The sequence below is a fragment of the Streptopelia decaocto genome, assembly GCF_964273445.1.
Source record: "Streptopelia decaocto genome assembly, chromosome: 2".
Lineage (NCBI taxonomy): Eukaryota > Metazoa > Chordata > Aves > Columbiformes > Columbidae > Streptopelia > Streptopelia decaocto.
The window spans coordinates 106,789,401-106,802,176 of NC_138655.1; the positions used below are offsets into that span (position 1 = coordinate 106,789,401).

Here is a 12,776-nt window from a genome sequence, read left to right on the forward strand (position 1 = left end):
AGGGGATGTGCCAGGGCTGAATCATAAATGGGACTGAAGAAAGCCTAGAAAAGAAAGAGAAGAGGAAATTACAGAAAAAGTTAGAGCATTTTAAAAAGAAAACAGGGTCTCAGCAGCCGAGGAAGTGGAAACTATTGCAAATCATTAAATCAATAACATGGCAAAAGAGAGAAGAAAGCTATCCTAAGCCAAGAAGGGTGAAAAACAGACCAGAGCAAGGCCGAGAGGAGTAGGAAACCAGGTCAGTGCTGTAGGTGGAGAGGATTATGTGGCAGCTTGAAGGTAAGGTTAAACAGCTTGAGCTTCAGGCAGCAAGAGATGAAGTGCCAATAAAGCATTCAAGGTAGATAAGATGATGTTACTGGAGCAAAGAGAAAAGGTGGCAACTATACCTTCAGGACAGTGCGCGGCAGGGAAAACTAAAAACCAGCAAAAGCAAGAATAGGGGAAGTCAAGAGGGAAAAAAAAAAAAAAAAAACCACACACCAGCAGCTACCTCGACTCTGGCAGTCGAGCTGAGAACTGCAGGAACATTTTCAGATCCAGGACTGATGTTCCTACATGAATCACTGGCGCTCAGAGAGCTCCTTTTGCTCGCTTCCTCTCCCTGCTGCAGCCTTTCACCCCCTTCCCGCTTCCTCCCAAGCTATCCTTAGTCCAACTCTGCACAAACTTCTCAGGGCTGAGAGACTGCAAGAAAAGGCACCCACCTCCTCCCCAGTTTCTCCTCGAACCCTTCATTTAGCACTAAGGGAGCTCTTGCTGGCTTTGGCTGCATCCAATTTTTTCATGAGTCACCTTCTCTGCAAGTGAGGGATAAACCCACAAGCAGAGACACAGGTAGGATCCAGGCTGAAACACATGTTGCCTTCTCAGTAGTCTCAAAGCAGCCCAGGAGGTTCTTTGCACTTCAACAGGATCCTGGAAATTGTCCAACACCCACCAATACCACATGGGAAGGGTACTGGCAACTTGAGCGCAAAAGAATAGATAATCTGGGAAACAAGAGAAAGCAAAAATGGCCCAAATTAATGGAGAAGCAACACATTTTCCCTTCTCCATCATCTGCTCTGCCTACACATTGTGCATCGTTGTGAAGATGCCACCATCAGCTAGCACAGATTCACCAGAAGAACCAAGACAACTTACAGTCAGAGCAGTTTTACGCCATCACCGTACCTGCATAGCGGGTCACACCATGCTACAGGGCAAGTAGAACAGGAGCTGACATTTCTCACCAGAGTGGCACAGGGGGCGATGGAGCTGAGAAGCCTCAGTGCAAACACACACACATCAAGTGCCAAGTATTTCACCCTGCACCACGTCCTGACACCCACAGTTTCCAGTGCTTAATCACTGTGGATGGCTATCACAGAAATAAACGCATATTCACAAGCTATTCTTAGCATTCACTGGAGAGGCGATTACCAAATTACCCAGTTACATAATTCCTTTTATATAATCACTACGATGCTCTTCTCCTTATGCAACACGGCGGGTGACCGTGGCCGGCTGAAGTAGCTCCTTCTCCAAGGAAAGCAACACCGGCAGCACCGTGGGTGGACGTGCTGGCTGCTGCAGGTACACGGATGAGCGACGGCAAGAGCCGACTTGAGGCAACCAAGCTTTTCAGAAGCAGTGATATATAAACATGCCTTCAGCCCAGGGAAGACATGAGCACCCCTACCCACACTGCTCCAGAAGATACACAAAGATGAGATCACCTGCACCTCAAGCTGGTTGAGACAGCAAAGTCAAAAGTACCCCGCACTCTTTGAGCAACCTGACCCAGCACTCACTAAAAACAACTGAGATGTCTCCATTGACTTTTAATGGATTTTGGATGGCACCCAGGATTAGTGCTTTAATAAAAATAGGAGGTCAAGATGACTACAGAATTAAAACAAGCTTAATCCAAATGCCTCTGGCTTTGTGCCATAACCATGCCTACAGTTTCCGTGCACTGGGAAAGCCAGGCAAAGCAGCAACCAAAATGTGCAAAATGTGTTCCTGCAGGGCACTTCATGATGGGCGTGCACACACGTGCTGGCAGCATAGGACAGCACAGCCACTCCTGGAAGTTTCACCCACCGGAAGATTTTGGGCATAGCCCAATGCATTTCCTAGAGCATTTTCAGGATCTCCTTCGATGCCTTCTAGGAAAACTGCAGACATCTATGCAGACAATTGCCAGCTATGAGGCATAACGAGACTCAATTTACTAACATTCACCCAGTGCTTTAATAAGCCAGCACCAAGTGTTCCCTGTAGTAAGGGAGAAGCACAACTTGAGTCCCATATTTCAGAAAATACGGCCTCTGAGATCTGCAGATCACCTGCATATCCTGGGACACTTTTACATTACCACACTGCGGGTTCAGCACTAAGCTCAGCTCACTGCGTCCTGCTGCCATTCAGGGAAAATCCAGAACTCTGAAGCCTCTCAACAACAAGGCATTAACACTGCTAAAAAAACAAGCCCTAGTTCTGTAAATACCAAAGGAATGGAAGACAGAACAAAATAATGACACCAATCTCAATTCTCCTCTTCCAAATGACACTCAAATCCAAAGGCATCTGCCTTCGCTTTTTCTCAGGGTTATGCAACTAGTAGTATTTGACCGTTATTTGGCACTTACTACCTCCTCCTCTCACTAGTTTCCCTAGAAATATAGGTCATCCCAAGCAATACACAGGCAAACCCTCAGCTTTAGCATGGCATGATACACTTTATTCAGGGACACACATGCATGAGTTTGGGAATAGAGACTTCTATCTTTTCAGCTACAGAAAAAAATAATGAAGCATCTTAACGTTACCTTACACTATCTCAAATTACAAGATGGCCCAGTTCCAGAGAGGTTTAACCCAATCCCATATGCTATTATTACTTCTGTATGACAGCCAGGAGATGCAAGTTGCCTTAGTCAAAAAGCAGATCAGAGTTTTGCCAGTCCCCCACACAGAATCCCACTGGCACATGTTAACGTGTGTTGTGATGACACTGCTGATAGCTCAGGACTGGCAGCCATCCTCAGCACTATCGCTGCTCAAAACATAGAAAATAGTGATCCTTGTTAGGGATATGTCTTCGGGACAGAAAAGGCAGCACACAACACAGGAGCAGCTTATGTCAGCCTTCAAAAGAAAAGCAGCCATGTAAAAGCAAATTTAAGACCTTTCACACAGCCCTCCCTTCCCCCTTTTTTTTTAGGCTAGGCAACTGGACAATCACTCGAAAGCAGCATTTTCAGAGAGCAAGGCTTCCTTCTCTGTTTTGACTGAAATCCTGCCAAACTTAACGGAATTTGAACAAATTAACATGGACTTTTACACCCATTTCCTTTTCCTCCACTGGGTTGAATCCTCTGCTCAAAATGTGGTAGGGAAGTAGGGCCCTGAGCTGGGAACTCACACTGTAAGAGATCCAGCAGTGAATTTCTGGATCTCACGCCAGTATTGAGATAATTATCTGTAGCAATGAGCAATACATTTTTCCCCCCAAGGAGCAGAAATGAAAGAAAACACTTGCTTGACTCATCCTTGCCCAGTTCTTGCAGCAAGAGCTGAAGCACGCTTACAGTCACCCACCACAGCAAGAAGAGCCTGCACCCACTTTCTGCATTTACAGAGATATTGTGGGGAAAAGCAGAAAGAAATTTGCCATGTTAACAAGTTTTCTATCCCCTTCAGTGAAGAGATTTCATAAAATTTGGAGAAATGAAACGCTGAGTTACACCTGGGCAATTCCCTAGGTAGAGACCTTTACACTGTCTGTTATCACACCACCATACTAAATAGTCACTGTGCAGCACAAGCACTATACTATCAATCTGTTGTGTCAACACTAAAGGGATTGTACAAAAACCAGTGTGGTATAAACAACTGCACTTGTCCAGTTAGGCAAGGCATGCCTCCTGTTCAGAAAGGGAGAAATACAAACTCAGGCCAGGACACACAAGAGAATTTTGTTGGCCTGCCTACATCCCTCAGGTGTGCAAAAAGAAATAACTGTGCCAGCAAAAAAAAACAAGTTTGCAGCAACTTAAAACAAACCTGCTTTTGCTACTACAAACATTGGCTTGTTTTTTTTTTTTTTCCTAGTATACATTCTCTGACAGAGCTCCTAATTTCTTGAAAACTAAACCTTCTAGATGCTAGATGACAACCACACTACCAGCTCTTAGCCCAGTGGTAGCACAAATCTGTCACTGCAACCAGACTGCTACCAACACTGAGCTAAGCAGAGCAGGTTTACAGAAGCATCACCTTCCCTTAGGTGGCAGCACCATTGGACCCCAAGAAGAAGAACATATGCAACAAAATACTCCTCTCACATCAAGTGTAAGGTTCTTGAAACATGTGCTGCCCGTGGTCTTTGGTCTGCTGTCAATGAGTGCCATGCCACCCTCCCCCATGCTCACATTCCTCTCATATTAATTTCATTTCAGTATTGTCCAGTTCCTTCTCAAAGACAGGGTCGAAACAGACCAAACATCTGTAACTAGAAAGGCATAAAAACACATTAAATATACTTGCCTTAACTTAGCGTATTGGAAAGACAGACTTGTACAGGTACGGGCTGCATACTTGAGGTCCGTGATCCTCACCTCTAACTCCACCAGTGCAAGGAAGGATCCACCCTCAGACTATTGCCAGTGATTTAGTTGCATGGTGCCCACCAACATCAGAGGTGGGAGACAAAGCCCACCCTGGCACATCATCATTCCTACTCTGGCAGGCAATAAACAAGCTGCTCATAGAGAGCTTGAGTGCAGCTTCCAAAAACAGCAGCTTTCCACTGTCATTGAACTTTGAACCAAAGGCGCAGATCACTTCATGGTCACCTCCAGTGAAAGGGATGTAGCCAAAGTGTGGTTTGTTAGGGGTTTTTTTTGTGGTTTGTTTGTTTTTTCAGACCTCCAAACAAGAGACATAGAGGGAATGGTGCGTTGAAGGACTGCTGGGTTCAGTTGGACTGGAGGATGATGGTCCCTCCTGTGCTGCAGCTGATGGTGGACCTTCCCTGGGGGTATGGCCTCCAGCCACAAGCCTCTCCGGTCCCACAGACAAGAAAGGCCCAGGAGGTCATTAGCTCTGTGTTGAGAACTTCTGCTCTGATGGACACTTGGCAAGTGATGTGGGAAAACAACAGGACACCATCTGGAGAAGTTAGTCTTATCTAACAGCATCTTTCAGGGGAAAACAAGAAACAGACTCAGCTAATCTTTCCTTCTAGCATTGCATGGAAAAAGTCCATAGGATTTTCTTTGTTTACAAATGCAGTATTGTCTGTCCTGTAACTCCACCTAATGCACTGAAACAACAAGTGTGCTGGTGGGTTAGTCTTCCACAGCATCAGTGGGTTGATCCAATTCCTCCGCAGCCAGATGGTACCTAGACCTGGGCAAGCACACAGGCAGCAGAATGAAGGGTTAGGGACCACACTTGCCAGCAACAGCCTACCCCTGTGTTGGATCAGACATAGACTAGAAACCACTTCTTGGTAATTAGTTTCCTTCTAAAAATCTACAAGACTGAAAGCTGAGTCATTGAGAAAGAGGAAGAGATTTTTATTTAAGTTACTTAAGGGTTTAGTTAACACCTATTCAATGCAAAGCCGAAGACACAGTTGAGAAGACATTTTTAACTCAGAAGTGAAAACTTTTCCACTTAAAATGTGAGAAACCTGTCAAGATACATTGTTCTCAAAAAGAAAGAAAAATAAAATTTTTAAAAAAGAGCATACAATAAACCCAGACCCTCCCCCTCTCACGGCCCCTCAAAATACCTGGCATGGTATTTCATCTTGTGTATTACTACCTTACTGATGGTAGGAAAGTGATCATATCCACCATTTGAGACCTTATGTTCCCTTGTCTTAGAAGGGCTGTGTAATGCCCAGGATCCCAGGCTGTATCCCCAGCCTTCAGACAAACCTAAGATTTGTTGCCCAAAAGGCACTATTCCAGTAAAGAAAAAAGATTGGTTTAGAAAGGCTTTACCTCTTGCGAGTCAGAAGAAAGTTTGTATTTGCCATAATAAACACTAACAGGATTTCAACAAAGCCTTCAGCAAAACACAAAAGCTGTGGAAACAGATGCATTGCTGAGGATACGAAGCAATGCAGCATCTGCAAAAATTAGGCTTAAAAATTCCAAAATGCTAGCTTTCTGCAGGTTTTTTTACTTATACAGATTTTACTTTACTTTTACTTTGCAGATTTCACAGCAGATCTGAAGCACATCAGTAGCTACCTTGTCTCAGTAGGAAATTAGAAATTTTTATTTTAAATTCTGTAGCATTAGCTCAAGCATTGATCTGTTCCTACCTGTAAACTCAGCCTACATAAATGAGCAGGGGAAACCTGTATGTTGGCACACTCATTCTAGTTTTCCTAGATCTCTTCCTAGTGGAGTAAACCAAAATAAATTTACAGTAAACCAAAGAGTTTCCATTGAGCCTTTTTTTTTCCCCACTGATCTTAGCTAAATCTGCTTTAAAAAAAAGTAGCTGAAGACTAAAGCCTTGCTTTGATCAAGTTTAATACATCTGTCCAGACACCTGCATTAGCCAAGTGGGAAGTACCGAGATAAGAGAGGCAGAGGACTTTCCTTTTATAGAGAAAGCATAACGGAAGGTGCTAAACATTTTTGACTGCTGTAAAAAGGTTTTATAGATGCTTTTTCTGATTTTTAAAAAAACCCACACCGAAAAGTCCCCACCGCATAGCTAGTCACACCTCCTCTTAGAGGATGCAAATGGCACTTGGCCACCGTTCTCATCCTGTGGCAAACATGAATCCGTCTTTTCAGCAAGAGCAAAGTGAGAAAAGTGTGCAGGCTCAGTCCTCCTGCCTGAAAATCACAGCCCATTTTGCTGCTGTCAAGACGCAGGGAAGACTTGCCAGCACCAGTTGGACCCCCAAACCATAAATCAGAAGCAAGCTCTTTCCCACCTTCGCTCAGCAATGCAATAGTTGTTTTTCAACCAGCGCAAGAAGATAAGGAAAAAAACAAACCAAACCAAACCAAAGTTGTTTAGGCTGCTAAGCCCCTGCATAACTAAAACTAACAAGCGGGAAAGGGTCAGTGGACACACCTGCACTAAAAACTCCCTTGCAGAGGGACATAGATGTTTTCCCACTAGTTTGGACAGGATGATTCCTCCCACCACCCACTCATGCAATGGCCACAAGAGTTAAAACATCAATAGGACATTATCAGTGGGCTTCCACAGAGAGGGACATCATGGAGACAGCAACTCTGGTATGCATGCACATTTGTACATCCAAGGGCGTGTACATTCCTGTAATTTGCATGTAAAGGAAACCCTGACAGTTAATGGATAGAAATAATGGAAAAAAGTATCAGAAACTCAGGGGGTGGGTGTTTCCTCATAATCCTCACAACTTCTTGAACTCTACCTGTGCCTACTATGATCAAAATGTTGACCATCTTTATGTGTTTGTACAAGGGTAAAAAAACAAACCAAAAAACCCCACCAAACTCTGCAGAGATTCTAGGTTTATCTTATTTGCTAAAATCTGTCTTGCTGAAGTCCACTTACAAAAATAATACTAAAAAGCTCCACATAGCAGTTACCCAAGTGGGAAGCAGCTAGTAAACGTTGATTTTATTTAAATAAATCTTGTATGACAGACTGTCAGGAGCGCTTGAATTTTCTTTCAAGATAACACATTTTGCTGTTCATATGACATGTCCATTCTTTCATTCTTTTAAAAAGGCACTTGACTCTTTTTGTAGTATCTTTCATCTGACAAATTAACAAGAGGACTATACTGATCACTTTTCTCCAAGTACCAAATCATCAGTATTTCTGTCAGCATCCACATTGTAATTTTTAGTAATGAGAAACTGAGTATGTAGAAATATCAATGTGTGATATCAAAGTGATAATCTAAATTTTATATAGCCATGTGGAAACCGTAGGGATGGGATTCTCACCCACATCTCATACCACCTACAGCAACCACCAATGGCCTCAGCTTACCTTAATACAGAGCACTAAAAAGCTTGACTTACATATTCAAGCAGATGCATTACTTCCTGGGTTCCTCTGCACACACATAAGGGCCAACCAGAAGCTTAGGCACCTAAAATTATTCAACAGTTTGAAAGCTGAAGATGGTATCCAGCAAGCTAGTCAGCAGTAGAAACAACAAAACACCTTCTTCAATACCACTGTAGCACAGGCAGGGGCCTCTACTGGGCTTAAACAGCTCTGCTCGGCCTCTCCATCCTTGAGCTGAGCCTCAGCCACTCAGCTCTCCTCCTCCCAGCAATTCTGCAGATAGTGGGAGAGAAAACAAGCACTCAGTCTGAGAAGCAAGCCACACCAAGATACTCTGGTGCTCCCGTTCAGGCTGAAAATAAGCTTGTTTCATCATCGAGGGGGTGGGCGGCTGCATGTTTGGTTTTATTTTTTCCCCCACCTCAAAGATAACACTACTTAAAGTCGCATTTAAGCTCAGCTGGCCAAAGCCCTTGGGATATCTGATGAAGTAAAAGCAGAAAATCTTGATCTATACCCCAAACAGACATCACTTTCAGGACCTCCTCAAGGCCTTCCATAAAACTAAGAGCTACTTACTCATACAAAACTGCGACAAAAGACAGTCCTGTCCGTGGAACCATGAACTGCACTAGTAAGCGAGACCACTGGCTATTTGTGAATGTTGAATCCACGTACCCCGGTACTACATGTCTACCAGACAACCAGGTTCCTGGTGAAAAACAGTGTTTCAGGCAACTGTGGTTAGTAACACACTGCTACCTCCAAGTAGTCAAAATAATTCGAAAAGGACAGATGGATGAAGATTAAATAGTATTAATTTCTCCTTGCAAGAACCAAAATCACCTGTCAACTTATCCACCTTAAAAGTTCTTCAGTTTAGCTTATGTGTTAAAATTTTCAATGATGCCTAAGTTGTGAGCAAAACTCATGACATCTCTGGCTTTTCTCCCTTAACAGCAAGGTCTTCTCAGAACAGAACTGGAGGGGTTTGAGATTTTTCTTCCATCATGGGAGGAAAATAATGTCTTTGTGGTTGTGATGGAAAACCCTTGTCAAACACAAAAACTCAGAATTAATCCCCCTTTCCTACCACCACAGTGCTCTGGGCATTTCTGTAATTAGTGTATCTCAAGCTCTTCTGAAGACCAGCATCCCAGCATCAAGAACCAGCAATTTCTTATGTGTAAATTCTGCTTCAATAGCAATGCCTTCAGTTGTCTTCAAGAAACCACCCGTAAGCACATGCAAGCACCTTTCCCTGACCCTCGGTCACTTTTACATCTCCTGCTTTTACATCAGGAACAGCAAACCATCACTTCTCTGTGAGAGCACAGCGCAGCCAGTTTCTGACTTGGCTTCAACCTGAAAGCCAAAAAGAAGCATTTCCCGCATCCAAACTCACACCCACCTTGAATTTGATGTATATTTACTTGTGAAAGAGTTTATATTCCATTCATCCATATAACCAGAAATAGCACTTTCAAATGAACACAGACAGAAAATACATGAACATCTTGCAACATGTATTTTGGGTCATTTAAGCAAGGAGAACTTTAAACATCAGTAAACTACTACAGATTGGTCTGAAGGGCTAAATGGCTCTTTCCCCTCCCATTATTTGGATAACATTCAAAGCCTTTTGCAAAATGCTGAATGAAAAATATATTCCTCTGCTCACACTATGTTAAATATTCAATAACATCATGCCAAAGCTGCAAACAGATTTAAAAATATGTAACAATGCTTTCTCAGAGAACAGCCAGTACGGAAGTTGGTGCAGAAGACAGCAAAAGTTTTAAATACCAAAAAAAATCTTGAACAACCAGATGTCTCCAATTCAGTTATCTCCCAACATTTTGTTTCTGGATCTATTTTTTTTCTTCTCCTCTCTGTAGGGTACAACTTATAGCAATTTGTAATACTTATTTAAAAAGGTATGCAAAGCACTTCCAAAAAAGAAAAACAAAATCCACAAAACCAGATGGCAAAACAAACATTCTAGATTACCATAAATAAATAAATAAATAAATAAAACTAAACCAGTATAAAAGCTTAAATAACAGCAACATGGGCTACATCCAAAGAGGATTTATGCAAATTACCTTTTTCAGGCATGAAGGATCTTTTTCAGAATACGCATTAAGAGAGCAGAAGCATCTAATCAAACAGATCCTAGAGGGGCGAAGCCTTTCACACCCTTAGATGAATAAATTCCCTCTGGGAAATGCCAGTGCCCGTTTCATTTAATCAACATTTTGCCATTCGTAGAGCGTCTGCAGAGTCAAGGAGCAATTACGGGCCAGGCTCTGGGCCAGGTTTACAGCCAGGGTAATGAGATGCAGCCCAATTAACTTGAAAAGAGTTACATTTGTTTACATTAAATGGTGATTTGGATCTGAGTGTTTTAATGGGATGATGCTAGATGATATAGTGGGCAACATACCAGGAATCGTTCATCTATGTAGGTGGCATAAACACATAGTAAGCATCATTTTCATGAATTATATCCATTACCGAAAACAGTAATTACACAGCCAGCGCTCTAGTTTCCATGTATGGCTTTGGTGGCACGTTGTTTTTCTAAAAAAATAATTCATTTTTTGTCTGAACTGCTCCATCACAGAAGCAACACAGCTCTCCACACCTCCAACACCTTCAGCTAGACTGCTTCTGGGCTTTATAAATGTAAAGATGTACCCAAGACAAGCCCACAAGCGTTTCTGAAGTCACCCCAGTACACTGCCACTACATGTGTCCTGGTGATGACTCTGGCACACTGACAAACCTGCCACCACGAGCTGCACATGGCAGCATGTCCATGACGAACCCGTTCCAGGGTGGTCACCGATGCCCCCAGCCTGCCCTCAACTCAACCCAAAGACTAAACCAAAGAGCGAGAGACAGCTCGTCACCAGGAAACATCTACGGATCTGCCTGCTAAAAATGGAGTTGATTTCCTAGTCCCATGACATAACTGTGTGGCACAAATCTCCCCTTCAAATTAAGCTACTAGGGGATTTTTTTTGTCGGCTTGTTTGCTTTAACTATTAAAGCTGCGCTACCCAGGCTTTCCGAGAAGTTTAACCACGCTGCTCCGTGCCGCCCGGGCTCCTCCTGAGCTGATGCCACCGCACCTCTGCCTCGCAATGTACATTGTGTCCACTAAAGGACACTTAAAATAAAAATTTTTAAAAGCACCTTCCATTTAACCCTTACTGAAAAGCACACGTTTCGTGTCCCTTGGAGAGCTAACCAGTTGATTAGAAAGAGACAGCGTCCAACAGCCTCTGTCCCTGCCTACAGTTCCCGGGTTACTCCGCTCCAACACACCACAGATCATCTTTTACTGCTCCCGCAACAAAACATTAAATAGACAGCAAGCCAGGTCGCTGCAAACAGCCGTAACTACTGCACCTCCTAAGGCAGCAGAGCCGGGTTTTGCCCAGCCCGGACCCACTCCCTCACACTCCTGACCGGTCACTGTCCGGGAGCCGGGGCGCCCAGCCCGTTCCGGCAAAGACATTAACCCCAAATAAATACTGTAACACTGCCTCCCGCCCCCCAGGCTGGGCACGGGCTGCCAGCTTCCCCTCCGTCGCCCGCGCAGCTGATGGCCGACCCCCGCGCCGCCCTCCCGGGTGAACCAGCCGCCGCGGGGCTGTCGGCGCCACCGCAGGGAGCCAGAGCCGCGCTGCCCCCCGCCCCGGCCCACCTCACCTCCCACAGCAGCGAGAGCAGCAGCGCGACCCCGGGCTGGAAGCGGTTCATCTCTCCTCCTCCTCCTCCCGCGGCGGCGGGGGGCTCGCCCCTGCCGGCTCAGGCGCGCACCGGCGCTGTCAGCGGCGCCATCCCCGGCGGCGGGGGAGCTCCGCGGGCGGCGGGAGGGACACGGACACAGGAACGGAGGGGCAGGGAGCTGGGCGGGCTGACAGGCAGCCCGAGGGACGAGGCGGAGTAAAGCGGCGGCGGGGCGAGGACGAAGGCGGGAAGCCCCGCAGCAGGGCGAGGGCGAGCTGACCCGCCGATCCCCTCGGCGGCGGCAGCAGCGGCGGCTGAAGCCGAGCGGGCAGCGCCCCGACGAGGCAAGGCGACACGGAGGGCAACGCGATGCTTGGGCGGGCGGCACAAAGAGGCCGGCCGCCGCCGCGGCTGAGGGCGGGGAGAGGAGCCGGCCCGCCCCGGCACCGCCCCGCTGCCCGGCCGGGAGGTGGCGGTGGCGACGGCGAAGGGTGGAGGGAGCGGGGTCACCGCCCCCGCTCCGCTGCCCCGAGGGGCAAGTAAACGGCTTCCCGGTCTTCCCGCGGTCTGCCCGTGATGACGGCCGCGCTGGCCCCACAGACCGGCGGCCTGCCCGGGCGGGGTTGTGCGTTGTCCCCGGGGGAGGTGACCAGCCGGTCGGGGCGTCTCGGGTGCCGGCCCCGAAGAGGAGTAGGAGGGGCCGCGTGAGCTTCGTGGAGTTCAACGAGGCCAAGTGCAGTGGGAAGAAGTGACTCTCCCCCTCTGCTCTGCTTTCCTGAGACCCCACCTGGAATATTCTGTCCGGTTCTGGAGTTGTCAGCACAGGAAAGACATGGACCTCTTCGAGCAAGGCCATAGAAATTATCAGGGGGCTGGAACACCTCTCCTTATGAGCACAGGCTGAAAGAGTTGGGGTTGTTCGGCCCGGAGACGGCTCCAGGGAGACCTTATTGTGGCCTTTCAGTATGTAAAAGGGGCCAATAAGAAAGTTGGGGACAGAC

General features: G+C 46.1%; 1 protein-coding gene across 1 annotated transcript in view; it reads right to left on the bottom strand.

The window, feature by feature from the left end:
• The window catches only part of VOPP1 (VOPP1 WW domain binding protein), a 71,239-nt gene extending 58,993 nt beyond the window's left edge, over nt 1-12,246 (bottom strand). Inside the window, exon 1 of the mRNA XM_082045511.1 lies at nt 11,755-12,246. Within this exon, the coding sequence (XP_081901637.1) occupies nt 11,755-11,805 (51 nt within the window). The 5' untranslated portion in view covers nt 11,806-12,246. The remainder of the gene's footprint in view (nt 1-11,754) is intronic.
• Nucleotides 12,247-12,776: the final 530 nt, after the last annotated feature.